At 44.6% G+C, this 23,979-nt stretch overlaps 2 protein-coding genes across 6 annotated transcripts in view; one reads left to right on the plus strand and one right to left on the minus strand.

Moving 5' to 3' along the window:
* The window catches only part of grhl2b (grainyhead-like transcription factor 2b), a 32,933-nt gene extending 20,444 nt beyond the window's left edge, over nucleotides 1-12,489 (plus strand). For all 5 annotated transcript variants that reach the window (XM_061818607.1, XM_061818624.1, XM_061818614.1 and 2 more), the window contains 15 exons: nucleotides 1,920-2,109; nucleotides 2,861-2,928; nucleotides 3,003-3,345; nucleotides 3,460-3,518; nucleotides 3,617-3,773; nucleotides 5,212-5,323; nucleotides 7,853-7,947; nucleotides 9,691-9,849; nucleotides 10,766-10,823; nucleotides 10,908-11,047; nucleotides 11,479-11,516; nucleotides 11,624-11,715; nucleotides 12,023-12,108; nucleotides 12,194-12,258; nucleotides 12,328-12,489. In XM_061818607.1, the coding sequence (XP_061674591.1) occupies nucleotides 2,044-2,109; nucleotides 2,861-2,928; nucleotides 3,003-3,345; nucleotides 3,460-3,518; nucleotides 3,617-3,773; nucleotides 5,212-5,323; nucleotides 7,853-7,947; nucleotides 9,691-9,849; nucleotides 10,766-10,823; nucleotides 10,908-11,047; nucleotides 11,479-11,516; nucleotides 11,624-11,715; nucleotides 12,023-12,108; nucleotides 12,194-12,258; nucleotides 12,328-12,442 (1,653 nt within the window). In that variant the 5' untranslated portion in view covers nucleotides 1,920-2,043 and the 3' untranslated portion in view covers nucleotides 12,443-12,489. The remainder of the gene's footprint in view (nucleotides 1-1,919; nucleotides 2,110-2,860; nucleotides 2,929-3,002; nucleotides 3,346-3,459; nucleotides 3,519-3,616; nucleotides 3,774-5,211; nucleotides 5,324-7,852; nucleotides 7,948-9,690; nucleotides 9,850-10,765; nucleotides 10,824-10,907; nucleotides 11,048-11,478; nucleotides 11,517-11,623; nucleotides 11,716-12,022; nucleotides 12,109-12,193; nucleotides 12,259-12,327) is intronic.
* A 1,035-nt stretch (nucleotides 12,490-13,524) lies between these two features.
* ncaldb (neurocalcin delta b) lies at nucleotides 13,525-19,554 on the minus strand. The gene is made up of 4 exons (XM_061819058.1): nucleotides 19,305-19,554; nucleotides 15,779-16,180; nucleotides 15,570-15,675; nucleotides 13,525-15,392 (listed from the first exon to the last, which is right to left on the minus strand). Exons 2-4 carry the CDS (start codon nucleotides 16,154-16,156, stop codon nucleotides 15,298-15,300), a joined length of 579 nt encoding a protein of 192 aa, XP_061675042.1. The 5' UTR covers nucleotides 16,157-16,180; nucleotides 19,305-19,554; the 3' UTR covers nucleotides 13,525-15,297.
* Between the last annotated feature and the right edge of the window lie 4,425 nt (nucleotides 19,555-23,979).

Below are 23,979 nucleotides of genomic sequence, written 5' to 3' on the forward strand. Positions count from 1 at the left end.
CAATGATTGGAAGGGGGGGGGGGTTACAAATGGATCCCACAGCGTTTTTTTTGATACTATTTGTGTGGAAATGAATTGATATTTCATCATTATATTTGGTTCTACTAATAGCATTAATGCTTATTGCACTGTTATGGTTATGTTTAGCGGGTCGAATTATTATTTTTTGTACTCAAATAGTACAAAATGTGCATTTTGTAGTTTCTGCAGATTTTATAGAATTTATTTGTATTTTTTTTTCTACAAATTTAACATACAAACAAACAGTCACATGGAGGTTGATATTCCATGCATCATATAAAGTTGAACGAGATTGAAATAATGTGGGCACGAGAGGGTTCTAGATGATTATGTGCAAGTTAATGATTTTTAAAAAAAAACTATTGTTTGGAATTGGCCATTTTAAAAGTGGTTCTAATTACATATTGAAATTATTATATGTTTAATGTTATATATGATAGATTTTGTCATTTTTCTCATAAAAAATTGAACACTGTATGCACTATTTGTGTTATTTTTAAAAACAGATTCAATCTGATTATTAATGTTAAATGCATTCATGTTAAATTTGTATCATGCTCTCATTGTGTACAATATCTGCAACAACCAAAAAATAAACATAAAACTGAACTCAAGGTCATTTAAAATCAATTTTAAAAAAACAAAAATAAAGACACTTGTCAAAGAGGGGTGACGTGTTCAAGAACATTAGTCTTGACATCCCACTGACGAGGTGGTTGCCGTGGAGATGTATTAAAAACGGACTCATCAAGAGCTGCACTAAGCAAAAAACGTCTCGTGAAATGACAAAATCCTTCTCGTTCCCTTTTGAATCGCTTTCCTGTTGAGCGCGACCGCTAATGCGTATCCGCGCATTGTGTAACATTTGACGCGCGGCCAAGCCGAAGACGTTGTGACAACAGGCCGCGTTTTAAGTGTCGTGAGGGAGACGTCGTAAAGCGGGCCAAGGCGGCGGCGACGGCCCGACACGCTCGCCCAAGCCTCTCGCAGCCCATAAAATTTGCCGTTTACAACGCGACCCAAGAAAAAACATCGTAAAAATTGGGAGTCGTAAACTTTGGGAATATTTGAGCCACCGAGAGGTGCAGCGGGTGCTCAAAACTCAGTCGCTAACCAAAACAGCAGCACCTACTGAGGTGTGGAAACGGTCCCTGAGGTGATGATTCTTATCATGAATTATTTTTTTGTGCTAGAATAAATGAATGAGCATAGAATATGAATCATGAATAAAGTAGACCATTTAATTTATATTTAATTTAATTTATTATTTGCCCCTGCGATTGGGTGGCAAGCAGTTCAGGAGGTGCCAATCCGGGATTGGTTCCAGCACTCCTGGGATCCTCGTGAGGATAAGCGCCTCAGAAAATGAACGGATGGGTGGTTAATTATTTGTAAACAACTGAATACAAACAGTAAAAAAATAGCACCGTTTATATATTTAAAAAAAAACGTGACCCTTGTGAGAATAAGCGGTTCAGAAAATGGATGGATGGATATATAAAACATATGAGGGAAGGGAAATTATATCGTTTTTTTGCTTTATTAAATCAATTGTGAACACATTAATGCAAACAACATATTTTTCATTTTGCAAAAATATAAATGACAAACAACATAAATTAGATTTATTTCATTAAATAATTGGATATTAATAAGAATTAATTATGAACAGTTGTCTCATTAAAATAATTTGTATATATTTTTAAATTAAATCAGGTAAAAATTAATGAAGAAATTCACAGTAATGAAAACGTTGGCCACCTGCTGTTCCACCAGCGGCCTATAGGTGGTCAAGGAATACGAAGTCGCGGTCAGATTCGATGGCGTCGACGAGCCGAAAAGTTAGCCCGGCCTCGCTCGGTGAAGTGACTGCGGCGGTCTCTGTGGTGTGCGCCCAGCAAGCGTCTGGTGGTGGTGGTCCCCAACGAGAGCTCCTTCCCGGCGGTGCGGCGTGCCTACACCAGCGAGGATGAGGCGTGGCGCTCGTACCTGGAGAACCCGCTGACGGCCGCCACCAAGGCCATGATGAGCATCAACGGCGACGAGGACAGCGCAAACGCCCTGGGCCTCCTCTACGACTACTACAAGGTACCTTGACCGTCGGGTTCCGGGCTTCTTAAACCGGGGTCTGAGATCTGTAACTTCGGGGTCCGCACAATCTCGCAGTAAACGTATCATTTTACAAACTGGAAAACCAGGGGTGTGCAAACTTTTGAGCTCAAGGGCCGCATTTGGATTTTTAAAAGGGACACGCTGGTTCAGCTGGTAAAGCGTTAGCCTCTCAGTTCTGAGGTCCCGGGTTCGATCCCGCCCCCACCTGTGTGGAGTTTGCATGTTCTCCCCCGTGCCTGCGTGGGCTTCCTGCGGGCACTCCGGTTTCCTCCCACACCCCAAAAGCATGCAACATTAATTGGACACTCTAAAATTGCCCCTAGGTGTGATTGTGAGTGTGATTGGTTGTTTGTCTATGCCCTCTGTGATTGGCCGGCGACCAGTTCAGGGTGTACCCCGGCTCCTGTCAGTTGACAGCTGGGATAGGCTCCAGCACTCCCCGCGACCCTCGTGAGGATAAGCGCCAAAGAAAATGGATGGAAGGACTTTAAAAAAAGTGCCTCATGACTTCCCAATAAACTTCAGCTGTTCAACGACATGCATCTCAGTATGATTGGTTCATTCTGAATAATGCCCATCTATACGTGAGAGGGTGTGCGCAGTTTTGCAATCACAACTCCGTTTTGTTTTTACATTTCTTTTTGTGAGTTGATTTACTTTGGATATTTTTTTTCCCGGTATCACAAAAGCTGGCATTCGAACAGGGCTGTAAATTGTGAACTTCCAGGTTCCGAAAGAAAAGCGACTTATGGCCGCTCCCAAAGTTGCGGAATTAACAGAAGAGCAGGAGAAAAGGTGGGTAAACACGCTAAATGGCTAAACAAACACTTGTGTTTTGTTACCGCCATCGCTCATATGCATTTGTCCAGGTTGCCTAGCAACTCCAACGGCGTCCAGGCCGAGCCCTTGGACAACCGGGTCCAGGTCCTCAAGTCGGTCCCCGTCAACCTGTCGCTCAACGCGGAGCACCCCGCCGCCGGACACGAGACAGCCGCCGCGCCCTCGGCGACCCCGGTGAAGGCCGAGGCCTACGTGCCCGTCTACATGACGTCGGCGGGCGCCGGGCTCCACTACCGCGCCGACGGCGAGGAGGTGTCCCGGGTGGTCTACGAGCAGAACCCCTACGAGATGACCGCCGTCAGCCACGGCTCCTACGCCAAGGACGACCGGCAGAGCCCGCCGGACAGCCCCTTCGACGGGGACAGGGACACGGTGAGTAATCAATGGTTCAGGGCCAAAAATCTGTCCGGGGTACCTGCTTCCGAAGAAGTCCGCCAATTTCTGTCATGGGTCCTGCAAATGAATTTGAAGTTTTTTTCTCGACAGAAGTACCACACGCCTTCGTCTCTGGCGTCGGACGACTTCTTGTTCCACCAGGACGGAACGTAAGTCATTGTCTGGTGTGAAAATGAGCCCTTTTTATTATTATTATTATTATTCTTTATTTTTTTTACGATGTCTGATGGGTCCCGCGATGTGGCAGCGAGAGCTTCCAGTACACGCTGGACGCCACCCGCTCGCTCCGCCAGAAGCAGGGCGAGGGCCCCATGACCTACCTGAACAAAGGCCAGTTCTACGCCGTCACCCTCAACGAGCTCAGCGCCAACAAGCGCCTACGGCACCCCATCAGCAAAGTGCGGGTGAGTGCTGCAAACAGAAAAAATAAAATAAAAGCGACATAACAGCACAATACTCGCAATCAATGTTTGCCTAATGGCATTTAAAAAAAATCATACTTATAAAACATTTTAGTCCTCCAGGAGGTTGATTATTAAATGTTGTAGTGAGGACAATCTGATTGGCTAAAACACCGCTACTGATTCTGAAGTTGCTGAGCAGATTAGATTGACACGTCAACACGCACACAGAAAGTAATCTGATTGGATGGGAAAAAAAAATCTCAACGTCAGCATACATCAGGGGTGTCAAACTAATTTTTTTCGTGGGCCACATTGTAGTTCTGTTTCCCACAGAGGGCCGTTACGACTGTGAAACAAAAACATTGAATTGTCTCATCATATTTACATAATTAATTTATGAACTAGTATTGGAATCAGAAATCAAGGGTAATCGTATTTTTTTTTTCAACTATTCATGTTTGGTAACACAAAAATGTTTATATCTCAACTTTACCATTTATGATACACGACAATTTGAAATTTTGATTTTTTTTTTTTTACAAGAATGATGGAAATTGACACTGTGGATTTGGCTTCGCAGGCCGCATAAAATCATGTGGCGGGCCGGATCTGGCCCCCCGAGACTTGAGTTTGACACCTGTGACATACGTGTACCGTAATTCCCTGCCTACAGAGCGCACCTGGTTATAAGCCTCACCCAGTACATTTGTAAAGGAAATACCATTTGGTACATACATACGCCGCAGCTGTGTAAAAGTCGCAAGTGCCCACATTGAAACAGTACGGTACACAGAGAGTTTAAAGCTAGCGCCGCCGCGCTAACAGGGCCAGTTACAAAAAAAAAAACCATACTGGTAAAAATCACTGAGACACGGCAGTAACATGCTAGCGTAGCGCTAAAAGGGCCGCTGTGACGCGCATGTAAACATATTTTGTAAACATCCGGCCTCTCTGAAACGTCCCCACCGATGCTTCAACGTGCGCCATTCGACAAATTGTCGCCGAGCGTTTATGTTCGCTATCGACGTCGCAGCGAACATGCATAGATGTGCGTATCTTTTTTTAGCAACTTTTGTTTTAAGGTTAGGTTATAATGTATGTTAGCTCCCTCTATGTAGAAGAAGGGGAACTACCAGACCGGGTGATTTCCCAGTAAGCGTCTGCTACGTACCCAGAGTTCCCCTGTTAGCAACTCATGCGCATTCATCACAAGGAGAATTCTCAGCACAGGGGCGCGCTCAGACCATCACACCGGTAAAAGTCACTTCCTCGGCACATACATTCCACCTGTCGCGGCTTATCGGCCGGTAATTCCGCTAATGTTACAAAATGACGAGGATAAACTATCGGGAGCGCAATATAATTTAACCGAGCACTAGCTCAGCGCTCACCAGCTTGCTTTTGATTGACGTCCAAAATGGTCGTATGAACTTTGCAGAGCGTGATCATGGTCGTGTTCAGCGAGGACAAAAACCGGGACGAGCAGCTGAAATACTGGAAGTACTGGCACTCCCGGCAGCACACGGCCAAGCAGAGAGTCCTGGACATCGGTGAGACGGACCTCTTTGATCTGGAGTCACATTTTGTCGTTCGATTCCATTGCTGGAATGCACTCAGCTCGTTAAAAAAAAAAAAAAGGAGGCCACACTGAGAGCAAACAAGCCCCCACCCTGCTTACCTTCGGGCTAATCAGCCACCATGACGCACACACACACGCCTTGAATAATGGGGAATTGTTGCTGGAACAACTCCGCTATGACTTGTTTGTGCGCTTGACAAGCTCGGGCCTGCTAAACCCTCGAAACGTTTGAGGTATGCGATACACAACATTCATAAGTATACACACACACACACATGCACGCGCAGGGCTTGTCACGACAGGAAGTGGAATCTGAAGCGGCACTGTCCCTTTCAAATCATTATTTTCCTAATTGACATATTCTTGATGTCCGGTATGGCGATTATTCGGCAGTTGCCACGGACACGAGCGCCCGCGTGCTGCTGTGGAAGTGTGTTGGCATGGCAACCGTGAAACACAAAATATGCGCACTCCTGCAGTGCAAAAGGGCAAAAACATCCATCCGTCCATTTTCTTTGCTGCTTATCCTCACGGGGGGGGGGGGGGGGGAGCGGCAGAGATGATCCCAGCTGTCAACGGGCAGGAGGCGGAGGTACGCCCTGAACTGGTCCCCGGCCAATCCCAGGGCACATCGAGACAAACAGATGCACTCACAATCACACCTACGGGCAATTTAGAGCGTCCAATTAATGTTGTGGGAGACAACCCACGCAGGCACGGGGAGAACATGCAAACTCCACACAGGAGGGTCCGGGATTGAACCCGGGACCTCAGAACTGTGAGGCCAACGCTTTTACCAGCTGAGCAATTTTCCCTTTTCTTCCCACATTAATTGAAGACTCAAAGTTGCCCGTAGCTGCGAACGTGAGCGTGTATTGTGGTTTTGTTTCGACGTGGAAAATGGACAGACGGACTTTGCGCTTTGTGTTAAATCACGGGTGTCAAACTCAAGGGCCGGGGGCCGGATCCGGCCCACCACATGATTTTATGTGGCCTGCGAAGCAAAATCGACAGTGTCAATTTCCATGATTCTTGTAAAAATCTGTACCAAAATTTTAAAAGTTGAGATATTACAAGCATTTTTGTTTTACCAAACATGAATAGTTGAAAAACACTTGCACAGATTATGTAAACACGATTAGACGATTAAACATTTTAATTGTTTCACAGTCAAAACGGCCCTGTGAGGGAAATCCAAACTACGATTTGGCTCCCAAGAGAAACGAGTTTGACACCCCTGTGTTAAATTATTGAAACCGATGCAAAAAAAAAATGTATTTGTCAAACACTTTCTTGACTTATTTTCTGCTTTAAAAAGTTAGCATTAAACTATTTAAGTTTTTATTATTAAAGTTAGTATCAAACAACTGAAATTCCCGTGTCGTGACGGCGAGGATTGACGGGAACCGTCCAGCTCGTCTGTTGGCTCAATCACAGGCGGCCCCTGCGCCCTTTTCCTCTCGTCGGATGCAACCCGAAACCGCCGGGAGAGCTGATTTGAATGGCAGCGGAGGAGGCTGGGGGTGGGGTTGGGGATGGGGGCGGCGGGGGTTCAGGTGCCTCAGGGCCACGTCATAGAATACATGAGCTTTTTGAAAAAGAGCGGTTGTAGCGGGGTGGGGGTGGGGATACTTCTTTCCTGTCTCCATTGTGCACCTGTTGCGGGACAAGGCAAGGCTAGCACGCACGTTATCCATCACGACGTGTAACCACCATCACCACATGACGTCAAAAAATGTTCACTCATGGTGGCGCTGAGTAGCAAATTGCATTGTAACAAAAAAACAAAACAAAATGATGACGTCATGATTAATATTTTGGAGCAAATGCGCAGTTGAAGCCGGTTTCACACGGAGACACTGCATCAACCAGCAAAAGCTGGATAGCGGATGATTGCAAAAAAAAAAAAAAAAGTCTTTGTCCATCACTGCCTTTCACACGGACCCATCCGAAGGCAGGAAGTTGCCGTGACTGCAAAAATACCGCATTTGTTCGCCTTTCACACAGAAACCAGCGAAAGCAGGATATCGCCAGAGCGGGAAAACTGCTGCTTCACAACCTTTTAGTTTCGCACAGAACCCGGCAAAGACATGATATTGATATAAAAACTTTTCCCGGCTATGTCTTTCCCACAGAACCCTGCAAAAGTGCCTTTCGGAAGCAATAAGTGAACATTGTCAGTTTCAGACGGGCACTGTGAAAGCGGGCGTTCGCTAGTCAGAGTGACAAAATTCCGGCGGCACTCCTGTTTGGCGTCTGACCGTGAAAATGTCTCCCGAGAGCCAAAAAGTTCCCCCCGTGGCGGCCTTTTTCAACCCTGAGAAGTTTTGTTTGTCCAGCCCAGATAAGACTTTTATCTTCCCAAATTCAAGCGTGTGCCTTGAGATTGCTTATCAGGAACAAACAATCGCTACTTGCTTGTAACTTTTAATGACCACTCCGAGGATTTTTTGGGAAATTATTTATTGTTTTTTTTTTTTTTTTTTTTTCTCCTCGCCAGCCGACTACAAGGAGAGCTTCAACACCATCGGCAACATCGAAGAAATCGCCTACAACGCCATCTCCTTCACGTGGGACGTCAACGAAGAGGCCAAAGTAAGAAAAAAAACCGACCGCGCCTTAAACGCGTTTTGTCCGTTTCGCTCCGACCGACCAATCGGAGGATTGGGAAAAATTATGATGTCATCGAAGCCCAAATAGTTGGCCATGTGGGGGAAAAAAAAAAAAAAAAACGGCACTCATTCTAAAAACTTAAGAAGATTAGATTGACATGGCAACACAGAGACTGAAATCTGATTGGACAACAAAAAAAAAACGAACAACATCCACATGTACTAAAAGCGTTACAGTCAAAAGAAGCGCGACAGAAAACCCGCCTTTGACATTTCAACCCCCTCCCTCGCAAACCGGTCGGGTGTATTTACTCTTCCCGGAGGCGTGTAGAGACGGATCGGATTCTATTGTTGGGAAACAAGCGAAAAGTGGACAAGTGACGCAAGAATTTACTCATCCGTAGTACAAACACCACAACAGTCACTAAGCGTGATCAACTTTAGCGCTTAATAGCCACTCGCGTGATGCTAATCGGACATTTTTGTCCCCGGGACTGGAATTAGCTTTAGCTTAGCATGCTGTTTAGCGAGCGTAGTTGGCTGGTGTGTGATGTGATCACCTGCCGAGATAATGTGACAGCCAGTAAATTTCAGCCATCTTGTATAATTTCACTTTATATGGAGGTTTAAATGCATATTTAAAATTGTTGACATCATTAGTGTCTGTTAGCTTGTGGCTAAAGCGGCTACAAAAGCTCCAGTTTCGCTAGTGGCGGTTGTAAGCTTATATCATTATAGCACACAGCTAACCCTTTTTTCTTTTTAATTTTTTTTGGTGGGGGGGGCACAGATATTTTAGTTATGAGTCAGCAGGTAATGCAGTATAACATTTATTGAAATTTGAATTCAAATGAACGACGTTACCGTGTTTACAATTCGCATTTAGCGTGCGGCTAGTAGGGCAACGGTAACCCAATCAAACGCTAATTTTCTTTGTTTCTGAACACTACCGGTGAAAAGAGATCATCTGTAAATTATTGAGGGTCCTTTTGTTTAAAAAAAACAACAACAAAAAAGCATAATTAGCAGCACAATATTAAGAGGAAGAGGCAATCGCTACTTCCTGTTAATTACATTAACCTAAAAAATAATGGGACGAACTATGGCGTGAGTAGACCATATTGCGAGAGATGATACGTGAAGAAATTCACAAATCTTGATATGGTACGTTTGAGTACAAATTATGTTTGTTAAAACAATATTTTCAATTATTATTTGTAGTGTGGTATATTTGATTCGATATAACAGTTTTGAGGTGTCGTTTATAACTTTATAATAAATAGTTGGTTTATTCTGTTTATTGACTATTAATCATTCAACATTTTAGTCATGATATAATTATTAATTTTTAAATGATTTTTTTGCATATTTATTGTTCATAGCAGCAGTTATAATGAAATTGTTACTATGAAACAAACTTCAAACATACTAGTAAAATGAACCACTGAAGTTGTGCTATGTATAACAGTAATATTTACGATGAGCATGAATTACTATATAATTAGTTATGAGCATGAGTTATCAAAATAATCAAAAATAAAGAACTTTCCATCTTTCACGCGGTTATTTTGACTTTGCTTTTCTGCCGACGCGCCGGCCCGTCTGCCCGCTCCGCAATGGGATTTGCCGCCGGCGCTCGAAAGCTTGACGCATTTCACAGCGGCAAATGTATGGAAATGGAAATATTGCCCAGTACCAATGAGACTTTGGACGCGTTCCCGCTCAGATCTTCATCACGGTCAACTGCCTGAGTACGGACTTCTCGTCGCAGAAGGGCGTGAAGGGTCTGCCGCTGATGATCCAGATGGACACGTACAGCTACAACAACCGCAGCAACAAGCCCCTGCACAGGGCCTACTCGCAGATCAAGGTCTTCTGCGACAAGGTCAGCTACCACGCACCCCCCCCCCCTCAAACCCCCCCCCCCTCCAAAAAAAGAAAAAAAAAAATAATAAAAATGCTTGCCGTCACCCCCGAGACCGTTTTGTTACTGTTACAATTCTGGTGCGGAGGTTTTACCGGATCTGTGAACCTCCATCTAGCCATTCATTTTCTTAGCCGCTTATCCTCACAGGGGTCACGGGGCGTGGCGGATCCCATCCCAGCTGTCGACGGGCGGGAGGCAGGGGTACACCCTGAACTGGGCGCCGGCCAATCGCAGGGCACATGGAGAGAGACAACAATCACATTCACAATCACACCTAGGGGCAATTTAGAGTGTCCAATTAATGTTGTTTGGGATGCGGGAGGAAACCGGAGTGCCCACCCGGAGAAAACCCACGTAGGCACGGGGAGAACATGCAAACTCCACACAGGCGGGTCCGGGATCGAACCCGGGACCTCAGAACTGTGTGGCCAGCGCTTTCCCAGCTGATCAACTGTCCCGCCTCTATGAACCTCATGTGGGAAAAAATATTGGGACTCTGTAAATATGGTTCATAACCAAACATCAAAGATTTTTTTTTTTAATATTCAATTATAAAATACTTCAAATTGATTACCTGTGAGGTGTCTGTCTCGACATGCCCTGCGATAGGCCGGCAACCGGTTCCCCATTGACAGCTGGGATAGGCTCCAGCACTCCCCGCGACCCGTGTGAGGATAAGCGGCTAAGAAAATAGATGGATGATTACTTGCGTTAAACCAGTACTTTTGTCCTTAATGGCGTGTGCTTTGCAACGGATTAGACAGGATCACGCCACGAGCGCTCCCCCTGGCGGTCAAATCCCATCACTGCATATTCATTTATTTAATTTCATTTTCCTGTCCCATTTATTTAGATTTTTTTTCTTCCTTTTCAGGGAGCCGAACGTAAAATAAGAGACGAAGAGAGAAAGCTGTTCCGGAAGAAGTCCAAAGGTACCGAGTCGTGTTACACGAAAATTTTCATAATGAATACAAAGTTACGAGGGAGATCCAATTGGCTTTCCGTCGGCCGCCCAGGCAAAGACGGCACCGCCGGCGCCGTAACGGTCCCGAAGAAGTCGGACACCACCTACTTCAAGACCATGAGCGACCTGGAAGCGCAGCCGGTCCTCTTCATCCCCGACGTCCACTTCGGAAACCTGCAGCGGGCCGGACAGGTGCGGTCGCGCCGCCGAAATGAAATCATCGGAAATGCGTTTATTATGCCCAATGTATTAATACATTCAGGAACATTCTCAAATATGATGAAATTCAATTCACGCACCAGTTCAAATCTTTGCATGTCGAGGTGACATATTTGGTCATTTGAGCGGACCTCCCTATGTGGGAACAAATCATAAAAATAATAGTTCAAAAAAAGGATATGTTGCTTTTTTTAATACTGATTATTATTAGTAATAATATAGGTGTCAAAGCTTTGAATATAACAAATGTGATGCTATTAAGCGGCTGTATATAAAACTGGTTTTCAGATCTGTTTTTTTTTTTTTAAATCTTGAATTACATATTTCATATGGTTACATGTGGCTATAATCCTAACGATAGAGCTTTATTAAAAAACAATTAAAAACTAAATCTCTGTTTCCAGGTGTTCACCTTCAACGCGGAGGAGATGGAGCGAGAAGGGTGAGGGATCCTCGTTTGCGTGATATGCAAATGAGCTGCATCGACGCGCCTTTGCAAGCGCGCTCAAAAATTTCCTCCCTGAAAAAAATTAAAAATGTCCGCGTCAGGAGCGTGCTGGTGAAGAGGATGTTCCGGCCGGCCGACGAAGACCTGTGCCCGTCGCCGCACAAGCACATCAAGGAGGAGTCGCGCAAGAGAGGTAGCGGGGCGCTACTAGCGCAGTGGTCACATTTTAGAACGTCACTAGTAGCGCTTAGTGGACGTGGCCGCTCTACTCGGGGAATCGCGCTTGTTTTGTTGATGCTTACCGTAATTCCCGGCCTACAGAGCGCAGAGAGTTTAACGCTAGCGCTGCCGCGCTATTGCTAACGCTGCCGCGCTAATGCTAACGCTAGCGACGCCGTGCTAACAGGGCTAGTTTAAAAAAAAAAAACATAACTAACGTATAATATCACATAACATAACAAATAATGATTAAAAAAAAAAAAAATCCCCCCCCCCGGCAGTGCTGCTGTACGTCCGCAAAGAGACGGACGAGGTGTTCGACGCGCTCATGCTCAAGTCGCCCACGCTCCGAGGCCTCGTGGACGCGGTGAGCGCCGGCGGACGTTTCGCCACCAGACTACGATGCGTATTTTCTGATTAAAAATAAATAAATACAAATATTTGCGTCCTAGATAGCAGAGAAGTACGACGTGACCACCGACAAGATCGCAAAAGTCTACAAGAAGAGCAAAAAAGGGTGAGACGGCGACGGCGCGTTAGCATCACGGCAAAGTGCGAACGTGTTTTTGTTGTCCTTTTTCGGCAGCATCCTGGTGAACATGGACGACAACATCATCGAGCATTACTCCAACGAGGACACGTTCGTCTTGCACATGGAGAGCTACGCCGACGCCTACAAGGTCACGTTGACTGAAATATGAACCAAACACACACGCAATAATAATAATAAGACTAATGATGGAGCCCATATGTACAGTGTCTTCTCGTTGTGTACATACTTGATTTGTATTGCCAAAGCCCCCACCGTCATGAAAACATGGATGTAGCCTAAATTACTTTGTTAGCAGCTCTTTTGCATGCCCACTGATTTTGTTGTTGTTGTTGTTGTATTATTTATTCCAAGTATGTATGTGTGTGTGTGTGTGTGTGTGTATATATATATATAATATCCATCCATCCATTTTCTTTGCCGCTTATCCTCACGAGCGTCGGGGGGAGTGCTAGAGCCTATCCCAGCTGACGACGGGCAGGAGGCAGTGTACATCCCGAACTGGTCGCCAGCCAATCACAGGGCACATCAAGACAAACAACCAATCACACCTAGGGGCAATTTAGAGTGTCCAATTAATGTCGCATGTTTTTGGGATGTGGGAGGAAACCGGAGTGCCCACCCGGAGAAAACCCACTAAGGCACGTTGAGGACATGCAACCTCCACACAGGCGGGGCCGGGATCCAACCCGGGTCCTCAGAACTGTGTGGCCAAAACTTTACCAGCTGATACACCGTGCCGCACACACACATATATATATATATATATATATATATATATATATATATATATATATATAATTTTTTTGTTCCTGCCCTGCGACTGACTGGCAACCGGTTCAGGGCGTGGTCCGCCTTTCGCCCAAAGCTAGCTGGGATAGGCTCCAGCTTTCCTGTAACCCTTGTGAGGATAAGCGGCTTGGATAATGGATGGATATATATTGATATGCATACATATACACGCTCACACAGAGCATCCTTCGATTTCAAGTACTTCACATTTCAGCGACTCCGTCGCGAGTCGCCCACCGCGTAAATGAAACTGTTAATATTCACGTCAATATGTGTCGAGATGAATTTTAAAAAAAAAACACACGCCATGGAAACCTTTTGAGTATTTTGTCTGCTTCATCCACATTTCCCGGGGGGGGGGGGGGGGGGGGGGGGCTTTTGCAAAAAAAAAAAAAAAATGTGTTATTCCGGACAAACCACTAAAAGAGACGTTCGGCCCTTTTTGTCTTTATTTTTAAATAAACAAAAATGGACATCCTACGCAGAACGTTAACAATAGAAAATCTCAAAAAGAAAACACGATGGGGAGGGACGTCCTCGTTTGTTCGACAGGTAACAAGTGTACAGTAGAAATGATGCAATACTGCGTCACGTCACGTCGTGTGTGTATGTATATATATATATATATATATATATATATATATATATTTACACCCTTTTGACTCATCAATGTTTGGCACTTTGACCACAAGATGCTTGACGGCCTTCAATGCCCTCGTCGTCACAGTCGTTATCTTTTCAAATAATTTTTTCCATCTCTCACACACACACAAAAAAAAAACAGTTTTGTGCCTTCACACCAGCAGGGATGGGGGGGGGGAATCAAAATACTTATTAAATCTTGGAAATTGAAATTTGGTGCAGCTTTAAAGCGTGAAGTACAAGGAAAACAAAAAAAAAAAAAACGTGTAGGACAAAATAATCCTAAAAAATGGGACATTATGGGGGAAAAACGTCTGGCGACGCCATTTTGTGGCGTGGCCACGTCACGGTCCCAGTCTAGCATAAATATTCATTATATAATACATATATTTTTTTGTCCTTTCAAGTCAAAGAAAAACATCACATAATAATTTACACATTTTTTTCAAACAATTCATCATAATAGAATGGAATACTATACATCATCTTAAAACTGCAGTTTTTTGTTTTTTTTGCATTTTTAAAGTTGTGAAAAATATAAACATACAGTCAAGCCCAAAATGATTATTCCGCTGGACAATTTCGGAGTTAGATCAATTTTTTTTAGGGAAATAAATTCATGTAAAATAATTTTTTTAATTATTTCATTATGCGGACCGTCAGCATTTAAAGTTGAAGCGATTTTAACTTTGTTTGGTGAAAATTAATTATTTTTAAAAAATCAAACGTTTTACAATTTTTTTTACAATTATTACTAGGCTTATTTTATTGGATAAAATGGTGAAAATGTAATATATTCACACGAAGAACATCAAGGTATTAATCAGTCGGCCATATGTAGCTTATTAAATTAGATTTAATTATTTTCCAATGCGGACTTTCATAAAAAAATTACAAAAATATTTGTTTTTCATGTTGAAAATAATGCATATTTTTCGCATTTAATCGAACACTCAATTTTCAGTTTTGAATGCAGTCGAAATTATTATAAAATGATTCAAAATTCAATAAAATTACAGGAAAAAATACTTTGATTCACAATCTCATATTGAAAGTGATGAAGACGCTGATTTTTTTGTGGGGTTTTTTTTTTTTTTTTTGCAACCACCATCGTTGAGCTCAAGTTGAAGCATTTTTTTTTTCAAATATGAAAAACAAACCAAAAACTATTAAATGCAGCTCTAAAAGTCCGACCAGCGTGCGACTCATTTGGGGGTCGACCGTGTAACACGTTTCCTCCAAACAAAAAATGTGCGTTCAAATCCTTCAGAATTTGAAAAAAAGAAAGGAAAAACTACATTTCCCATGATGCTCCACTTCCAGAACTTGTCACCTGCTGACTCTTTCCGGTGCAATAAAATAAAAAAAAAAAAGCCCGGCAGCAAACGTGGATTCAGTGCAGTTCCGTACCGCTCCAATTGACTTCTACAGCAATACCGTCCTTCAGAGGTGTCCTTCAAATGTGGCATTTTTTTTTTTTATTTTATTTTTTTTGTTGTTGTTGGATGATGAACTAACCCCCCCCCCCCCCCCCCAAAAAAAAAAAAAGAGAAGAAGAGAGCGACCCGGCGTTTACTGGCCGGCGCTGCTCGGGTCGCACTGGAGCAGCCGCACGATGGACGGGTCGTTCCTGGCGCCCTCTACAAACTCTTCCAAGGACAATTTGCCTGGACGAGAAGAAGATTCCATGTTAGCTTATCGCTAACACACAATGCAAACGCCTTAGACGGGCTCACAAAATTAGCATTCACTTCACAAGACCTCGGACATCGTTTATGTTTTAACTTTTTTTCATTTGAAAACAAATCTCTTCCGCCTCAAACTCCAGAAGACAAAAATCTCACCATCTCGATTGGTGTCCATCTGCCTGAAGATCTTATCTGTGCGCTTCTCGGGCGTCGACTCGTCCTCGGGCATCTTCATCACCGAGGAGACCATCTTGTAAATGGCCTGAGGGGGAGGGCGTGGCCAAGTTAGGACCGCCACGGTCATTGTGAACCTCGCCAGCAGAGGGCGCAATTACTTAAGGGTCTCAAGTTTACTAGAGACTCACCGTGACGATCTCCAGCATCTCCGCCTTGCTGATGTAGCCGTTGCCGTCCAGGTCGTACATGCTGAAGGCCCACTTGAGCTTCTGGTCCAGGCGGCCGCGGGACGTAACGCTCAGCGCGATGATGAACTCCCGGAAGTCGATGGTGCCGTCGCCGTTGGCGTCAAACGTGCGGAAGACGTGCTCGGCGAACTTGCCGGCGTCGCCGTAGGGGAAGAAGTTGGCGTAGATCTTCTTGAACTCCTCCATGGACAGGGCGCCGCTGGGGCAGTCCCGCAGGAAGCCCTTGTACCACTCTGTGATCTCGTGCTCGGTGAAGTCCGTGTTCTCGATCAGGTCCTGCATGACGTCCGGGCGGAGCTTGCTGTTCTGTTTCCCCATGGCTGACGGCGAGAATGACGGAGCCTGAAAGAACCGGCGACCACGACGTTAGCAAGGATCCGAATGGAAACCAGTCTTCCACAATCCGTTGATTACTCAGGGGAACGCCTGATTGGTTTGGGCTGAAACCGATCGCGCCAAGAGTTAAAAAACAAAACAAAACACAAGATTAAGCGCGTTCGTTTTTTTTGAACGAAGTCGTGACGGCATGGGAAGAGTTGAGGGCGCCGCTGAGCAGACGCCAGAAGTGGCCGAGGGCTATTTGTGCCGCCACTAAGACTCTTACCTGCACTCGCGGGACAAACTCGACCCGGTTACGCAACCGCGGCTTTGCCGGGGACGGACACGAGGGGCGCGACAACGCGTCGGCCGGGTTAATTGATGCGAGACTTTCTACCGTCAGAGAGCTGTCGGAGAAAACCCAAAGTACCCCGAGGAAAAACTGCAAGAGAACTCGCTAACTCGGCAGAAAGCGCTTGCGACAAAAACCCAAACCCAGACCTTCAGACTCTTTGGGTAGACATGCCACCAATGATCTCGTTCTCTAAACAAGATCAACACCGTTAAGTCGTGACCGAGGTGCATTGTGTGTTTTTTTTCAATTTCTGGACTTGAGTCTTCGTCGGAACATCTTGTGCGGCGCTTACGTAACGCGCAAGTCTCCATTTTTATCCCGCAGGTAAATCCTAACCCAGGAGCGCCAGAGTTAATCCCCCCCCTTGGGAACCGCGAGGAGGGGGGCCAAGGATAGGCGACTAACTACGCGATGCGATCTCTGTAGGGAGACGAGGGGTTCCACTGGTGGCCGTCATAACGGGTCAGCTTGGTCCTGTCTTGGTTCTGCCCTCATTCAACTGTCGAACTTCCCCAAACCATCCCGGGTGTGACTGTCTGTCCTCGGCTAACGTTTTGACGGACTTCTCGGATCCTTTTTTCTGGCTCCAAAACCGGGTCCAGTTACCCCTAAACCACTTTCACACTCCGTCCCCCAAAAATGGACGGATCAAAGGTGATTTTGTTCTCGTCCCTTTTGGACACGTCTTGCCAATTCCCGCGCGGTGGACTCTGTTGCTAATCAAAACAGCAGCACCTACCGAGGTGTCCAAACACGCTCATGGGCGGATTCAAATCCAGCTTTCTGAACGGATCAGAACACGCCAAAGGGAAGTACATAATTGCTATGAGTTACTCTATTCACATAATTAGTTGCGTGGTGATGTCAGTACAATTGCTTTCAACACAAAGGTGGAATTGTCAGGCAGTGACTGGTGGTAAAACTTGACTAGTAGCTTACAATACGCCAGACACTTGACAAGTTCCCAGTTGGACCTCATCAGTACCGTCATCAACGGCATCATGAGTCCGGGAAAATTGTTGTTCCAGGTTCTAGTTACACAGTAAAAACATGAATATAACTAGTAAATACTTCAAATATAAAACTATCCAAAGAAGTAGTTCTGCGGTAACCGAGCGTTCTGGTTCATTGTGCGCCGTCCGGAACCCCAAAATAACTCAAGAACTGGTACCGCTTCCCTTCGTAGTACTGCGACGAAGCAATAACGCCCGAGAACGGATCTGAACTGGCACCGTTGGCGGCTTCCTTCTCCGCCGGTGCAAACTTGAACAAGACAAGCGCGCCGCTGCCGCCGCTTTAATTGCACAAATGCCGCTTCCTGTGTCGCTTCCTGCCGCAAACAAAACGCGCACACCTTCGGCGCGCCCGCTCCCGCCGCTTTGAACGAGCGAGCGGTCCGTCCGTGGGGCAGAACTGGAACCGCCAGTCGCAAAATAGAACCCACGCTCAACTCTCGGCCCTGCCCGCGGTGTTGCCGTTTTTTTTTTTTTTTTATGTTATGTGGGTGTGTTTTGGACACCCTATTTAACCTCGTTTGTGTTGGCACGGTTGCTATTTTAGTTTCCGCCTCGCAACTTTCACTTTTTGCAAGATTGCGCCATCGGCGCCCGCGGGAGTCGACTTCCTGCATGTCGCCCTCGCGATCGCTCATCTATCGCGTTTTTCGGGCCTCTCCGTGACGACGAGGAGGAGCTCAATGTCAAGTTTCACGCTGAATTTCGGTTCAGGGTAACGCTGGCAAACATTTACAATTTGACGTCTTAAGGAAAAACCGCATGTGTCGGCATTTTTTTTAAAAGGTTGTAAATTTAATCGAGAACAATAATTATGACATTTAAGATTGGAACATTTCATTTGTGCCTTTGATTGATGAGATAGTAAAATGGAGGACTGCGGCGGGTTCGGTCCCTGGCTCAAAGGATGCTTTTTTTTTTTTTTGCGATTGTTTATTTTCATCAATTATATCTCAACTCTGCTTGTTGTTACTATGCCACCATTTAGCGTGGTTAATAATCATTTTTGGGGAGCTACGACTAAAATAAATAAACACAACTGCATACAACAAAACCTTTGGGGGGGGGCTGTTGGGGGGGGGGATTCAACCCCACAAAATGAGCCTATGGACGCCACTGCTTCGTATGTTTTGAGTCTGAGAGCAATTTGGAGAACCCACACACAAAAACGAAGCAAGCAAATCCAAAGTCCAAAAGCCGAACTTTCAAACCCAGAACTTCCTCACTGTGAGGCAGATGCACCAACCACTGTGCACTATGTTGATCAAAAATATTACGACGCAGTGATTGCACAAAATGTTTGTTATTGTGTCTTTTCGTACTAGTTCGCGTTTTTTTTTTTATTTTTTTTTTTTTTTTTGCATGACAGGAAGTGATCCACTGACAGCTCGGTCTTGGAAAAACTGCATCCATTTTGGGGACCCTTGAAAGAGTTCACAGACTTAAAAGCGATTCGGTCTACCGCGTTCGGGGCGGCTTTCGTCCTAATGCGTTCACGCTAAACTTAGCACATGGGCTAATTTATCGGGAAAGTTTAAAAATAATAATAATTAGCATGGCTCCCATTGTGATGGGGGGAGGGGGGGGGCTCATCCGATTAGGGGAGAAGTAGCTCAAGCGTTATCCGCGACTGAAAACTTCCTTCGGATGCATTCAATGGATCGAACTTTTTGCGTCGGCCCGTTTCGCGTACCTGTGTAATAACACACACAAAAAAAAAAAAACAGCAGGAAGCTACCAAAGTGGCTCGGGGGGAGGACGACGGGACGGTTCCACTTACCTCGCTTGCAAGTTTTTGTACAAATTAAAAAAAAAAAAAAATTGAGAAAAGAAAGAAAGTTTCTTTAGTGTCCCATAACCCGATGGGTGAATTACAACAACAACAAAAAAACTTTCCGAGACGACAAAAAGATCGCGAGAAGCCACGCAGGAAGTTGCGGTTCCGCGACCGGGTCTCGGCGGGGGTCCAAACTCCGGCTCGGGTTGCTCGTTTGTGAGGGGACGTCCACACCGCCAGCTGGGGCTAGCCAACGAGGCGTGACGTCAGAGCCCGAGGGGGGGGGGAGGGGTCACGTGGGCGCAAGGCGGCCAATCGGGGCGGCGTTGGCGTGGCAACGCAGAACCCAGCCTTTTGAGTGGCGCGCGCTCCTCGGACAAAACATTAGGCACACTCGTGTCACGTGACCGAGTTGCAAGGTTTGGAGAATTTTGCCCGTACAAAAACTCCACTTGGCTGTAACTCATTTTTGGGCGGGATGGATTGATAAATATAAATGTTTTAATATTTCAACATTTACATCAGGCCAAGTGTGTAAAAACGCGAGGAATTTTCAATAAAATATACATTAATACACCGTAAGAATTTTAATTGCATTTCGAACAACTCCTCAAGTACTGTTTTTGAAAATGATTTTAAAATTGTGATGTTATTTGCACTGTTTAAAATAAGTACGTTTATTACTAGTGCCGTTGAGAAATGTTTCATATTTCTAACATCTTCCGTACTGTTTTTGAAAATTATTTAAAAACTATTATGTTATTTGCATTGTTTAAAATAAGTTAGTTTATTACTACTACTGTTGAGAAATTTTTCATTTGTATTATTTATCCGCATGTTCTGACAAAACGTGGGAAAAAAATGTTACCATTTTTATTTTTCACTTTGTAAAAAAAAAAAAATCCTACATTTAGAAAATTATTTTGAAACGTGTGATTTTATTTGTTTGCATTTTTTTTTATGTAAAGTGACTTTTAGCATTGTGGGGTTTTTTTTGCTGTCCCAGCATTGCATGTTTTATTTTTTTTTTATATTATTTTTGACCCCCATGTTATTTTCAGCACAGTGTGCAATGTTTATTTATTTGTTTGTTTTTTTCCAGCATTGAATAACGTATACTATTTTTTTAATTTTTTTTTAGCATTGCAGGATTCTTATTAGCAGCGTGGATATTTTTTAAGTATGAACTGATTTTTTTTTTATGCAATTTTTGTGTCCGTGTGCGCGTGTTGAGTTTTGCTTTGATCGGCATCGCACAACGAAGGCGAGGGGGGGTCCTCAACTCATGCCCCCCCCCCCGTGTCCCCTCCCTGCGCCGCATGTGTTCCTCGCGCATGCACATTTTCAGCCACGCTTCGCCTTCGCCGTAAGACGATTAGCAGGCCGCAAAGCCACCGGGGGCTTATTCGGCCGCTGTTCTCGCCCGTGTTTTCTTAATGGCCTTAGGGAGCCCACTTAGAAAACTTCTGCTGAGTCAGCGGGGTTGACCGGCCTGACCGCGATGACACCTTGAACGCTCATCGGGGGATGAACCGTGTTCTTTGCCGTCCGACAAGTCTTTTCCCGGAAGGCAGCTGAAGTCCAATAGCACGAAGAGAAGTCAGTATTTTTTGAGGCCCCTGCAAAGTGGAACAGCTGTGTAACGACTGTGTTATTACACTTTTGCGGAAAACAAGAGAGGGCCAAAGTGAAGGCAGCGAGACTCACGAGTAAGCAGCAGGTGAAGGCCTCTCAAAACATCTTGAGAGTGACTCATAGGCGCCGGAGTTCAGGTGGATGGATTCTCATTAATAGCAAAAAATGTATATTGCCCCCACTCATATGATTTGTGTCATCAGACACAACCCGCATAATCCCAAACAATAATCTTCTCATCGATACTAGTAACCTTATAATCTGCTTTCCAATTTGCATGCATTAAAATGACAATGAATCGGTGCCGTGTTGCGCCCCCCCCCCTTCCCCTGCTGTGACCTTTACCCACATAATCCGACGGGCCGGTTCGGACCCCCCGAGGGGAGGGAACGCCTGAGTGCTGGGCCAGAGCGGCAACCTCCGACTAATAGCTTTGCATAACATCGATCTGGCCGGCTGTCTGCCCAAGACAACTCTGCCGCCCCCCCCCCCCCCCGGTGCCGAGTCAGGGAGTACAAAATACTAAATTAAAATACTGAAGTTGTGTATTTCACCCATCAATACTTTTCTTGAGTACAGTGTGTGGCTGTGTGTCAAAGTGGCAGTTGTGTGAAGGTTTCAAATGACAGCGACATCAATTGCTCATTTCCGTTATCCCGTCCGTGGCGTTTTGTGTTCTGCAGGACGTGTTAGCATTAAGCGAGCGGTATAATTTGCTTTGGTCGAACATTTAAGGGTTTTCTATTTAGTTTTATGTGGCACATAACTGATTCTCCCCATGCCTGCGTGGGTTTCCTCCGGGTGGGCACTCCGGTTTCCTCCCACATCCCAAAAACATGCGACATTAATTGGACACTCTAAATTGACCCTAGGTGTGATTGTGAGTGCGGCTGTTTGTCTCTATGCGCCCTGCGATTGGCTGGCAACCAGTTCCGGGTGTAGCCCGCCTCCCGCCTGTTGACAGCTGGGATAGGCTCCGGCACTCCCCGCGACCCTCGTGAGGATAAGCGGCAAATTAAATGGAGGGGTGGATAGTTTTATGTGTCACTTTGACACCAAACTGAACAAGTGAATATTTACTGAGCCCGCTTTGCATTTTATGAGGAGAAATATTTACAATTTTTTTCATTTATTTTTTTTCATGTGGAATTTTAATTTATCCCAGGTAGATGTGGTGAAAGCTGTGGGGTTTTTTTCTTTATCTTTGGCCAATTTAGCAATTTTTTTCTGGATTGGGGGCGAGGTTATCAGGTAGTTTGTATAAAGTTTTTTATGTTTTACACTGTGCCAAGTATTTTCAGCCGCATGCACACATACGCCTCATCCAAGTGCTCAAGCACATTCCCTTTTGCCCCTACTGAAAAAAGATTTTTTCCTCTTCCATTTTCCTTTATTCACCAATTTAAAAAAGACCCTGTCTGTCTTCACTACCTCCCCAAATGTTTACATAATTGAATGACGTTCATTCACAGTCACAGGGTGTGTGCACTTGTGCAACCCCTCCAATGAACTATATGCTTCTGTTTTTTCTTAATTATGTAAATAATTTTGACATTGGGTACCCCTTTTGTTTCTTTGTTTTCCTTGAGCACCTCCCCCCCCCAAAAAAAAAAAAAACACTTGTCCACAGGCTTGGATACTGATTGACGGTAAAAATTAATTTTTACACGTGTACTTTGTTTTTGAAATGATTTTTTTTTTGCAAGTATCCATACGTATGCTGCAGCGCGAGCAGGTTCGCCACCTGTGGCGAAGAAAGTCAGCGTGCCGATTCGGCCCCATGGCAGGGCACGGGCGCCGTCGTTAGGTAACGGCGGCTTTCTGGGGGCGAGGGGGGGGGTCACCGATCTGCCAGCGCTCACTTGTGATTATCTCTTACCTAACCTCTCGGTGTCAACCTGGTGGCCGTCCGCCCAGCCGTTGTCCGAGCCGCTTATCCTCACGAGGGCAAAATGCACTCGTCGCCATCGCACGGAACCGTTAAACCACGCCCACTTTCATTGACCCGTGACTTTTTGAACGTGCCTCCGACAGTGCTGCTGTTTCGGGGTTGCGTGCGACCGGGATGGCGACGGGCGCTTTTCTTTCGCCGACGTGTTCCTTCGCCGTCGGCGCCCGCCGTGCGTCACCGTCGGCGGGTTTAGCGCTCGGGCTGGAAAGGATTACAGGTGACTTTACGCTCGAGCGGTGGCGTGTTGAGCTTCCTCGCAGGGAAGCGTTCAGGAGATCGCGAGTGCGTTTGCATGTCTTGCGGGCCCGGAATGAATGAGGCAAAAATTCAATTTAATTAAATTAATTTTTTATTGATCTTGGGCACTTTTTGACCTGACGTTCTGGACAAAATCAAATGTTAAAAAATTAAATTAAATTAAATTACAATTTTGATTGATCTTGGGCACTTTTTGACATGACATTCTGGACAAAATCAAATGTTACAAAATTAAATTAAATTAAATTAAATTAAATTTTTTATTGATCTTGGGCACTTTTTGACATGACATTCTGGACAAAATCAAATGTTAAAAAATTAAATTAAATTAAATTAAATTAAATTGTTTGTTGGTCTTGGGGACTTATTGACATGACTTTTTGGACAAAATCAAAAGTTAAAAAATTAAATTAAATTAAATTAAAATTTTGATTGATCTCGGGCACTTTTTGACATGACATTCTGGACAAAATCAAATGTTAAAAAATTAAACTGTTTATTCGTCTTGGGCACTTTTTGACATGACATGTTGGACAAAATCAAAGGTTAAAAAAATTAAATTAAATAAAATTGTTTGTTGGTCATGGGGACTTTTTGGACAAAATCAAATGTTAAAAAATTAAATTAAATTAAATTAAATTGTTTGTTGGTCTTGGGGACTTTTTGACGTGACTTTTGGACAAAATCAAACGTTAAAAATTAAATTAAATTAAATTAAATTAAATTGTTTATTGGTCTTGGGGACTTTTGGACAAAATCAAACGTTAAAAATTAAATTAAATTAAATTAAATTGTTGATTGGTCTTGGGGACTTTTTGACGTGACTTTTGGACA

This window comes from Syngnathoides biaculeatus, chromosome 1 (assembly GCF_019802595.1).
Source record: "Syngnathoides biaculeatus isolate LvHL_M chromosome 1, ASM1980259v1, whole genome shotgun sequence".
In the NCBI taxonomy this organism is placed as follows: Eukaryota; Metazoa; Chordata; class Actinopteri; order Syngnathiformes; family Syngnathidae; genus Syngnathoides; species Syngnathoides biaculeatus.

What these genes read in the sequence shown, in the direction of transcription:
- ncaldb (XM_061819058.1), bottom strand. Translation starts at nt 16,156, where the DNA reads ATGGGGAAACAGAACAGCAAGCTCCGCCCGGACGTCATGCAGGACCTG. An exon ending in AGATGCTGGAGATCGTCACG is followed by an intron (nt 15,676 to 15,778) that starts GTGAGTCTCTAG and finishes CCTCCCCCTCAG; the next exon opens with GCCATTTACAAGATGGTCTC. An exon ending in GATGGACACCAATCGAGATG is followed by an intron (nt 15,393 to 15,569) that starts GTGAGATTTTTG and finishes CTTCTCGTCCAG; the next exon opens with GCAAATTGTCCTTGGAAGAG.